The following is an 11,186-nucleotide window of genomic DNA, read 5'->3' as shown; positions in this document are numbered from 1 at the left end:
GATGCTGACTTCCACCTCCCAGGGCAGCCTGGAGAGGAAGGCAAGCCCCGGCACAGATCTGGCTGTGATGTACAAGCTGCATAAAGAGTGCTTGAGGAAGCAGATGTTCCCAGGGTGCCTGGAGGCCACAGAGATGGATAGTGGAGGGGAACACAAAGGGAACTGGCATGCTCTGGCCATTTACATTTCCCTTGTTGCTAGAGACCTCTGTATTTGTGACCTAGGGGTCATGCAGCGGAACCAGGGCACAGTGGGTTCCAGACCACCCTGGGAGGGGGGGGCTTAGGCGAAAGGGGGTGGGCAGAGCTGCAAAAGTGGGGGCTACTGAGGGTAGATGACTGGGTGGGTTTGAGCGCGCGCTCCTGCAGTCTGAAGCAGGGGTGGAAAGGGGAATCCGGCGGGAAGGAGAAAACGCCCCCACCCCCCTCCCCACCCCCCACGCCCTGCAGCCCGCACACCCGCGGAATCGCATGCGCACTGGGGACCTGGTGGACAGGGCTTTTGTTGGGAGAGCGGGCGGGCTGAAGGGGTCGGCGCATGCGCAGGCTGCCCAGCCGCGGGGGGTGTGCAGAGAAAAGGGGCGGGGTGGTCGGAGCTGCTGTGCTGGCAGCAGCAGGCGAGGGCGCGGCTGCGGGGTTCCTGGTGCTGAGGAGCGACGCCATTGGAGCCCCCGGGAAGGTAAGGATCCAGCCCGAGACAGGACCTGGAACGGGCGAGTGGACCCCTGCACGCTGCGCCACTCCTCCCGGGACAACGCACCCCACCCCCCTGCAGCGCTCCCCCCGTCCCCCCCCCCCCTCCCGGAGCTGAGCAGAACCCAAGCACTCAAAACCCGAACCAGGACCACGTTAGACCCGTGGTTTAGGTAGGAGCCCCATCCTCCCCATCTTCAGACCCAGGCTCCGGGGATCCGAGCCCTGGTGACACCGGATCCCACGATTGGACCCGTGTGTTCGGGCTGAGCTGCGTTAGAAACAGGCCCCATCCCCACCCAACCACTCCAGATCACTCCCTTCCCTGGCGTTGCAATCCTGCGTTTGGAGACCCCCAGCTTCTAATTGGAGCCTCACCTAGTCCTAGCCGCCCTCCTTGCCCCCCCTCCCCCCTCCCCGCACCCCCTCCATCTCCCATCTGCCCCTAGCGTTCCTGTGTGAGCCCTACCTGAGCTGACCGGAATCCCCCAATCCCTCCCACCCACCCCCCTCCCACCCGGACCTCGCCAAAGGGTCCCTGGGATTCAGAGCTTTCCGTGGTCCCCATGTATCTGAGCCCTCACACCTCTTCGGCTCCCCCTTCATCCTGGCTCCCTGCTCCAGCCCTTAAATTCAGGCCCTTTGTTTCTCCTTCTATCAATGCATCCATCATCCCCTTTGGGGTTTCTTCAGACCCAAGCCCGCTGGTCCACCCCTCCATTCAAATCGAGCCACCAGGATGGGGAGCCTGCCTGGACATCAACTCCCCTTTTAATGCGGAGGGGGTGTGTGTTGGGGGGGGGCGGGGGCGGGAGGATCTCCTTGGACCTCCTCTATCCCTCTCTTAGGGCTCTGTCTCTGACAGAACCTACCCGAACAGATTTCACCCCCACCCCTTCTGCCCAGTAAAGGGGGGATGATGGCTGCCTGTCCCCCTCCCCCCAGCTCCTGAGAAATCCCACCTCCTGAGAAATCCCACCTCCTGAGAAACCCCGCCTCCACTGGGTCCCTCCTCCTCCCTCTGAAGAGGCCTCCCCCTCCCTCTCAGGCTGAGCTCTCTTCTTGGGACCCAGCATGGCTGAGGGAAGCTCCCCCATGGAATCAGAATGCTGCAACGTTGAAGACATGGAAGACGGTCTTGAAGAAGTTAGGGAGTACGAGATGTTTGACGGAAATGAGTATGAAGAATTTGGTGCTTTCGGAGGCTATGGCACCTTCACCAGCTTTGACATTCATCTCCTCCGAGCCTTTGGGAGCTTGGGTACAAGCCTGCGTGTCTTGGCGGTGAGGCCCCTTCTTGGCCACCTGCTAGCCTGCTAAACTGGGCGGGGTGTGGGGGGGGTGGTTGTATGCAGAGGGGAGTGGATGGCGGGGAGGGCTGATGGGGAAGGACTACCTAGCACTCCAAAGGAAACCTTCCCTTTCCTGCTGGGAGAAAAGGAGTGGGGATGGGGGTGGGGGTCTTGGCGGGCGGGGGGGGGGGGGGGGTGTCGGGGGGGGGTGTCGGGGGGGGGGTTGGGGGCTGCCTGGCTGGCTGCCTGGCTAGCTGCCTGGAGGAGGCTGGCCAGCACAGGGAAGCATGATGTGCGAGTGTGCAAAGTTGTCTGCCTTCCCGTATCCCTCTCTCTGGCCTTGCAGAATGAGCCCTGGGAACTGGACCACCCTATGCTGGCCCGGACTCTGGTGGATGCGTTCCGAGCGGATCCAGAACCAGCTCCCAATGAGGAGGACGATCAGTCTGGCAATGCAGGCCGAGGTGACTCCAACCGTGCTGCTCGGACGGCTGCCCGGGCTGCTGCCCGGGCTGCTGCTGCTGCTGCCCGTGCCCTCTACAATCAGGTGGTCACTAGCCGCCCGATGGCCACAGACCAGGCCTCGAGAGAAGATACCCAGCCCATGGCATCTTCTCCGCACAGCTCCCAGATGCCAGGCAACAGTGAGATGGCTGCCTCTGGGGCGCCAGCAACCTCCTCACAGCCCCAGCCAGCCTCCCAGGCCCGGGCCAGTGAGGTGGATGCCACCCAGCCCAAGAAAGCCTTTCTGGGTCAGAATGATGGCTTTGATTTCACCCAGCCGGCAGGTGTCAGTGGCATAGCCTTCCCACGCCCCAAGAGACCCGCCCCGGCCCCAGAGCCTACCCCAGAGGGCCCCAGTGCTCAGGCAGCATCTGCTGGGGAGGGGGCAGCCACCAGGCCCAAGACCGCCAAGTCTGGGAAGGCCCTCGCTAAGACTCGGTGGGTGGAGCCTCAGAATGTTGTGGCAGCAGCTGCTGCCAAGGCCAAGATGGCCACAAGCGCCCCTGAGCCTGAGGGTGCAGCTGCCACTGCTCAGAACAACCGCGATGAGCCCTGGGCCAGGATGGGAGGCAAGAGAACAAAGAAGGTGAGATCTCCCTGCCCTCTCCAAGCCCCAGTGGTCCCCTCCCCTCCAATCCCCTCCCCTCTTCTCCCAACCCCTCCCCTCCTCTCCCCTCCCCTCCCTTCCTTTGCTTCCCCTCCTCTCCCTTCCTTTCCCTTCCTTTCCCTCCTCCTCCCCTCCCCTCCCCTCCCCTCCCCTCTCCTCCCCCCCTTGCCTTCCCCTGCCCTCCTCTTCTCTCAACTGGTCCGGGTTTCTATAACACAAATGTGCTAGCATGTCTTTACTCCACCTAGTCCCTACCCTCCGGCCTGGGGGTAGAAGAGGTTGGCTCAGTGCTTGGCACTTAGTGAGCCCTCTGCACATGTCAGCCGCTGTTCCCACTACTCTTATTTCCAAGTACCTGCTCTGGTGAAGATGTTGCCAGGGGCTTGGGCACAGTAAGCTTGGTAGCCCCGGTCTCTCTTCTCCCCAATGCTACAGTCCAAGCACCTGGATGATGAGTATGAGAGCAGCGAGGAGGAGAGAGAGCCTCCTGTGGTCCCACCGACCTGGAGAGCATCGCAGCCCCCATTGACAGTGCGGGCTCAGATGGCCCCGCGGGCTCAGATGGGCCCTCGGCCCCCGATGGCCGTGAGGCCCCAGGTACCCTCGAGGCACATACTGTGCTTGCCACCCCGCAACGTGGCCCTTCTGCAAGATAGGGTAAGGAGTCTGCCCTTCCCCCACCCTCTCCTCCTGCCTTGCTGGCCAGTTCATTGAGCTCACCCGTGCCCTCACCTCTCCTTCTCCAGGCAAATAAGTTGGTGAAATATCTGATGATTAAGGACTACAAGAAGATCCCCATCAAGCGCTCAGGTGGACAACTGGGCCCCATCCCTGAGCTCTGCCCTCTCTCCTCTTCCAGTCCTCCCCAGTGCCCCCACCCCCATCAGATGCTCCCAGTTATCAGGCCTTGGCTGATGGGCCCTGACTGTGCCCCCCTCAGCAGGACTGACAGAGAGGCCGCAGCTCTGTGGCCTTCTGCTCAGCCCAGATGCTTTCCTTACCTCTCCCCTCCTGCAGACATGATGAAAGACGTCATCCGAGAATATGACGAGCACTTCCCTGAGATCATTGAGCGGGCAACATACACCCTGGAAAAGGTGGGCGGGGTGGGGGTGGGGGACAGCTCTGTGGGGCAAGAGAGGCCCCAGGAAGCCTTGCACCCTGCAGCCTTGGAGGCCCGGTGTCAACCCTGCCTGCTCCGGAAGCCTTGCCTCGCTTCTCCACCTGAGAGCTCCCACTGCATGCTTCCTCCTCCTCGGTCCCTCCCCCTCGTGCTCTTGGGGGTCTCTTGTCTCCCGAAGTGGGTCCCCTTGCCTTGGCCAGTGCCCGGGCTCCCACAGGCCAGCGCCTCTGCGTCCTCCCCCAGGACTTTGGGTTCCCTGCCTAGGAGATGCTCTGGCGGGAATGGAGTGACTGCCTGCAGGACACCTGGCATGGATTTCTGACCTCACATTCTTGTGTTCTCCCCGTGCAGAAGTTCGGGATCCACCTGAAGGAGATCGACAAGGAAGAACATCTGTACATTCTCACCTGCACGCGGGATTCTTCAGCTCGCCTCCTGGGAAAGTGAGAAAGGGCAGGAGGGTTGTGGCCTTCCCGGGTGGTGCCCCCCCCCCTCCTCCTCTCAGAGAAACAGGGAGACAGGGCCCGAGGGCCTAGCACAGTGCCCACCCACAGGGCGTGGTGCCAAGTGATTATCAGAGGGGACCAAGCCTTGCTGCCCTCAGGGTCCCACCCCCGCCCACCCGCTCCCCTCGCTCCAAGAAAGCAGGCTTCTGGCTGCTTCGCTCTTCGTGCTAAGTGCCTGGCCTGGGCATGGCGGAGCGGTTGGTCCTGGGGGAGTTTCCCTGTGCGGTGTAGGTCCCCGGGCCAAAGGGCAGGGAAAGTGTGGATGAGCCTCTGGACACACCTCTGGCAAAGCGTTTGCTCCCCCTGCCTAGCCCCGTCCTTGGCAGAATCCCGGGAGGGGGTGTTAGCATCCGCATTGGATGGCTGGAGCGATGCAGCCTCAAGCGGAGGAATGAGTTGTCTGGATCAGGTAGCAAGCCATGGGCAGAGTGGGAAGAACTGCCCTGTAGCGGAGCAATCTGGGAGAGGCCGGTTGGGTGAGCTGGGTGTGTAGTCTCTTGGGCCAGTGGCTGTTGGACAGGGTCCCTCTTTGTACACCTTTAGGACCAAGGACACTCCCAGGCTGAGTCTTCTCCTGGTGATTCTGGGAGTCATCTTCATGAATGGCAACCGTGTCAGCGAGGGTGAGTTGCCGGACCCGCAGCTGGGGGGTTGCCCCCTGCCTCACCTTCGTGTTCTAAATTCTTGTACCTCATCTGCCCTGGCAGCTGTCCTCTGGGAGGCACTACGCAAGATGGGACTGCGCCCTGGGTATGATTGGACTCCCTGGGCTCTCGCTGCCCCTCAGCATTGTCCTGGGGTCCAGGAAGCCCCAGGATCCCACCAGCCCGATGGTCTGGTGCAGGGGAGTGGGCGTCCTCGACCAGGCAGAGCGCACAGGGTCTCACCAGGGTGCATGGCGAAATGGTCCTGAACTCTGGGCCCCCTCTCTGCTCCATGTCCCCTCTCTGTCCCCCAGAGGAGATCTAAGACAAAGCACCAGACTCCGGGGCTCCTTCAAACCCCTTTGTAGGCCACTGCTGCAGACAAGTGGCCGTCAGACCCCTGCATGCCCAGGCCTCACGGGCCAGGAAGCTCTCAGTCCTGGTAGGGAGTGCTCCGGCCCACATGGGGCAGTGCCGCCGGCTCTAGTCATGGACTCTTTCCTTGCCCTCAGGGTGAGGCACCCATTCCTTGGCGACCTGAAGAAGCTCATTACCAACGACTTTGTGAGGCAGAAGTAAGTACTGACCGAGTCGCCTCTGTCCCACACTGGTGCCTTCCTTGTGTGCGGGTCTGGCTGAGGAAGCCACTCCCATCCTGGCTCTTCACTCTAGAGGGATGGAGTCTCTGGGGCAAGAGCGGGTGGGGGTATGTGAGTGCCCGAGGAGGGGGCGTAGAATTCCGGGGCGTTCTTGGGGAAAGGGGGCACATGTGGCCTGAGAACACGGTGCGGGGCGCGTTCCAACCACCACACCACTGAGCACCTGCCCTCACAGGCTGTAGGACAACAGCCCCGGCTTTCCATCCCAGCAACCTGGGGCTGCAGAGCGGAGGTCGGAGCTGGGGAAACACGTGTGCACTCACACAGGTGCACTAGCACACGTGCGCGCGCGTGCGCACAGGGCCCGGAGTGTGTACGGAGCACGCTGCGCTTGCTGGACTGTTTGTTTCTTCCCCTCACAGTCCTTTTCTATGGTGGACTGTCCCAGGGCTCAGCCCGGCCACGGACGAGACGCTGCGGCGGGGTGTGCTCAGAGCAGGTTGCCTGAAGAAATGGCTCCTCTGTTTACAACACACCCAACAGGAACCAGGGTCACTGTGACAAGGGGCACCAAACGTGTGGCCTTCCTGCGCACAAGCACCCTACAAGCGTCCCCCTCCCCCGCCCACACACCTCCCCGTGGCTGCTGGGCAGGGGCCACACACAGCCCAGGGCTTTGAAGGCCTCGGTGTTGGAGGCAGGGACCCTGGCAGTGAGCTCGGGAGTGGGGTGCCAGTTGGAGGGCCAGGGCAATCGTGGACTCTGAGCTGCAGCCTCGGGGCCGGGAAGGGGCCACCCGGGAGCCATTAGTGCAACAGCCCACCCGCCTGGCTGGCTGGAGGCAAAAGGTGATTATGTTCCTCTCCACTGAGGTACCTGGAATACAAGAAGGTCCCCAATAGCAGCCCGCCCGAGTACGAATTCTTCTGGGGCCTGCGGGCCCGCTACGAGACCAGCAAGATGAGGGTGCTGAGATTCATCGCCCAGGTAACGGACGGACGGAGAGCCTCTGCTGCGGGGCCAGGCCCAGGGGCTGGCACTTCCCACAGAAACCTCGTCTGTTTCTGGGCCACGGGCTCCTTGTGCGGTCTGTCTGTCCAGTGAGGGCACTGGGGCTCAGAAAGGTTCCTAGGCGACTCGCCCAGGTTTGCAGGCGTCGCACGTGCGAGGAGGGATGGGGCGAAATCCCAGGTCTGGTCCAGAATCGGGGGAGCCCAACTCCCGCGGTCTTCATGTGAGGACCAACAGTGCACAGGGGAGTGTAGGGCAGGAAGCAGGTGCTCGGTGAGCATGGGGTCGCGCGCGTGCGTGGGGTGAGGATGGTTGCTGTTTTTCCACCGCAGTATCAGAACCGAGACCCCCGGGACTGGAAGGCTCACTTCCTGGAGGCTGTGGATGATGCCTTCAAGACTATGGATGCGGATATGGCCGAGGAGCACGCCAGGGCCCAGATGAGGGCCCGGATGAACATCGGGGACGAAGCTCTGATTGGACGGTGGAGCTGGGACGACGTACAGGTGGAGCTCCTGACCTGGGATGAGGACGGAGATTTTGGCGACGCCTGGGCCAGGATCCCCTTTGCTTTCTGGGCCAGATACCATCAGTACATTCTGAATAGCAACCGTGCCAACAGGAGAACCACTTGGAGAGCTGGCGTCAGCAGTGGCAACATTGGTGCGGCCAACGCCAGCCTCATAGATGGCCCTAGCACCAGCTCCACCATCCGGAGCAGAAATGCCGCCAGAACCACTGCCAACTTCTTCTCCTGGATCCAGTAAGGTTTGGGGCCCATAAAGGAGACTCTGAAGGGTGGGCCCAGGAGGGGCCGTGGGGAGTCCGTCAGCAGGAGGCCCGGCGTGGGGAGGGGGCGACCACGAGAGTGTGGACAGAGCCTTGTTTTGTTCCTTACGTCCCTCCCTGTTTCACCTGTATTTCTACTTCTCTTGTCGCTCTTGTGTCCTGTGTCCACAGGCAGCGCTGATGACCTGCAGCAACCACCCAGCCAGAGTGCCTCCTCAGACCCCGTGTTCACTCCTCAGACCCCGTGTTCACATAGCACTCTAGGCAGCCTCTGCCTGCCCATCGAAGATGGCATGCAAAACGAAGCTCTCTTTGCCCTCCTGCTTTCACTGTGTGCTGTTGTCGTGCTGTCGTGTTTTTGGTATCGGTGTCACATTAAAGATGCAAAATGAAATGGCACGTTTCCTGTGCCCATGTTGCTCTGCGTGGCCCACGGTCGGCTCTCGGGGGTGGGGGTGGGGGTGGGGGTGGGGGCGGGCTCCCCTCTGCCTAAGAGGCAAGCAGGGTGCTGGGAGATGCGGAGGGGTCTGTGAGTGTGGAGTCCATGAGTTTCGAGAGGCTTTGGTCCACATCGTTTCGGGATCGTCTCCACGGTTAGACGCCAGCGGGGGAAGCAGGGGAAGGGATGGGGTGGAGGCTATGGGTAGGTGCCACTCTTCCTCTCCCCGAGGGGCAGGGTGCACAGCCACCCAGCGGGACCCACCTCCCGGTCCCCACCCCTGGAGGTGCCGGCCCAGAACCCTTCCCTCATCACCCACCCAAGCTCAGGACCCCATCCCTCAGACGCACCCTTTGGGACGACAGTGAGGTAGGCTTCAAGGTGACATTCTCTCCTGTCCAGCAGGTAGAAGGAGGGCCATTGCTACTGAGAGCAGCTTTAATGAAAACTCAGCTGCCATGGACCTGGAAAGCCCATTGCCTGTGGCCCTGACCTGAGGCTTCTTTGGGGCTCTGGATCCCTTCAATGGGAGCAGGGCTGTCCCAGTGAGGCCAAGGCCAGGCCTAGGTCCCGGTGTCTCCAAGGCCTGGGTGATTCCCATGGGGGTTGGGGGATGGGGTGGCTGGTTCTGCAGTCCCTCCAGTGGACAACAGCGAGGGCAGAGACACAGAGGGTCCTATTGCACTGCAGAGGTCGCCCCACCCGCCTCAGGAAAGTGGCTCTATCCGCACCCCTCCCCTAGAGACAGGCTTCAGGTGGGTTTCTGCCTTGTTGCTCAGTGCTGCCATTTCTGCGCCCCTGGCTGCTGTGTCCCTGCGCGGCCAAATGGAACCTCTGTGATTCTGTAGGAATAGGAGTCCCCTTCACTTTAGGTTTCCAGGTGCACGGCTGAGGTTTGGGGGTGGGGGTGAAGGATGCCTGGGGCCCCAGACCTGCTGTGATGAGTGATACCTGACATTTCTGCACCCTCGACCTGCGAAACTCCCCAGATCCTGTTGTGCACACAGTAGGCACATGCCTTCCCGTGGATGAATGTGGGGCTCACGACAGCCACAGGTGTGAGTCTGAGCACTGTGTGCAGAGGGCACTTGAGATACGGCAGCTCATCTGGAAAGGAGGAGAAAGCAGCCATCAGAGGCAGGGTGCGGGGGTGGGGGGTGTCTCCAGACCCCCAGGCCTGCAGGTTGACAGCACTCTCCCCTGTCCACAGCCCTGCCCCATGGTCGGCCTCCCCTGGGGCCCACTCCCCCACAGCCTGCAAGGTGGCCAGGGAGGAAGAGAGCAGAGGGGAGGCAGGCGGGCCCTGGGGAATGCAGCCGGGCCGTGGGTCCCCTGGGATGGTCGGGATGGTCACCCTGGGGGTGGCCTACCTCCTCACTCACAGGGCAACCATGACCCCAAGGCAGGCTTCCAACCCCCCACCCCCAGCCCCAGCCCTGGTTCTTCCACAGGCTCCCCGGCCACAGAGGCCCACAGTGCATCTCCACAAGGGGTTCCTGAGACCCTGGGATGAGGGTGTGGGTACCTGCGCAGCCTGCACAGCCTTTCCCCCACACAGCCCTGCGCCCTCTGACGCCTCTCACTCTTTTTGGTGGACAAGCATTATTCCCTTGTTTCCAGTTATTGACTATGTTGCATAAAGTTCTCTCAATATGCACTTATAATTTCTGGTATGGGCCTAGGTTGTATTTACCAGACAGCCCTGAGGAGAGGGGATGATCAGACCCATTGCACAGATGAGGAGAGCGAGGCTCTCAGAGCAATGATTAGATGACCCAGGTCAAAATCCTCTGCATCCATGGGAAAAGGCAAGCTGCCAGCAGTTTGTACACCAAGTTGGGGATGAGGCTAGGGGTTGAACTTTTAGGGCAATTTCTCACTTAAATCCCTATATTGGGTTTGGATGCCCGAGGTTCCAAAGTCCATAAATCTGCTGGCTCACCCCCTCCAGAGAGTGAGTCTCTCCTCAAACCCCAGAGGGTTTGGGGAAAGTCATTAGCCCCGCTCCTGGGAGGTGAGAGGGGTCCTGGGTGTCGAAATGTTTTTAACTCTACCTTAGAGCAATCGTGCAACTTCCCCCTCGCTTGCAGGGGCACATGCCACTGCCAATCTCACAGACAGCTTGAAAGCCTGGTGAGGGGGGTTAAAGGTGTTTGCTCTGGGACGATCCGCGCTGCTGGATTAGGGTTAAGCGCTCTTAGATCAGCTAAGTTATTTGTCTGCCTTCCATCTTCTAATGCTCTATTAGTATGGTCTCCTCAGCCATCCTTTTTGTCCCTGTGGGGTGAGGCCTCTAACAAAAAAGGATCTAGCCAGGAGCGAGGGAGGAGGAAGAGAGGGAAGGAAAAAGAATGAGAAAGATCGTGTGATACTTACCTTAGCACAATGCTCTCCAGGTCCCTCCATGCTGTCTCAAAGGGTAAGTGCTCCTTCTTTTTTACAGCTGCATGGTATTCCATGGTGTCAGTATACCACAGCTATGTTATCCACTCATCCACTGATGGGCACTTGGGCTGTCTTCAGATCTTGGCTGTTTCAAATTGTGCTGCTATGAACCTAGGGGAGCATGTATCCTTTCTGATTGGTATTTCAGGTTTCTTAGGATATAGCCCTAGAAGTGGGATCACTGGGTCAAATGGCAGTTCCATTTTTTAATTTTTTGAGGATATCTAAGGAGAAAATAAGCAAATGGGAGTACCTCAAAATAAAAAGCTTCTGCACAGCAAAAGAAACCATCAACAAATTGAATGGGAGAACATATTTGCCAAGGTACACCTGATCGGGACTTAATTGCCAAAATACGTAAGGAATTCAAAATATGTAAGCTAGGAGATGTATTGGCAAATATACTGCTATGAGAGATGGCTGAGGTCTTGCTGCCTGTGGTTTCTTCTAAGATTTTTGTTTGTTTGTTTGTTTGTTTGTTTCCCGACTTACATTCAAGTCTTTCATCCATTTTGAGTGTATTCTTGTGTACGGT

The 11,186-nt window shown here is 60.0% G+C and overlaps 1 protein-coding gene and 1 non-coding gene across 2 annotated transcripts; both read left to right on the top strand.

Moving 5' to 3' along the window:
- The first annotated feature begins 546 nt into the window (after positions 1–546).
- On the top strand, positions 547–8,006 carry LOC118654529 (melanoma-associated antigen D4-like). Its single transcript, XM_036305896.1, has 13 exons — positions 547–678; positions 1,741–1,976; positions 2,331–3,074; positions 3,531–3,752; positions 3,842–3,905; positions 4,113–4,192; positions 4,570–4,661; positions 5,268–5,347; positions 5,432–5,474; positions 5,881–5,943; positions 6,840–6,954; positions 7,311–7,741; positions 7,939–8,006. The coding sequence occupies exons 2-13, from the start codon at positions 1,767–1,769 to the stop codon at positions 7,946–7,948; spliced, it is 2,154 nt and encodes a 717-aa protein (XP_036161789.1). The 5' UTR covers positions 547–678; positions 1,741–1,766; the 3' UTR covers positions 7,949–8,006.
- LOC118654906 lies at positions 6,449–6,577 on the top strand. Its single transcript, XR_004967149.1, has one exon. It is a non-coding gene; the product is annotated as a small nucleolar RNA SNORA11 (small nucleolar RNA).
- Positions 8,007–11,186: the final 3,180 nt, after the last annotated feature.

The sequence above is a fragment of the Myotis myotis genome, unplaced genomic scaffold, assembly GCF_014108235.1.
Source record: "Myotis myotis isolate mMyoMyo1 unplaced genomic scaffold, mMyoMyo1.p scaffold_m19_p_4, whole genome shotgun sequence".
In the NCBI taxonomy this organism is placed as follows: domain Eukaryota; kingdom Metazoa; phylum Chordata; class Mammalia; order Chiroptera; family Vespertilionidae; genus Myotis; species Myotis myotis.
Note: the sequence above shows the minus strand (reverse complement) of the source record. Positions and strands in the feature narration are given on the sequence as shown.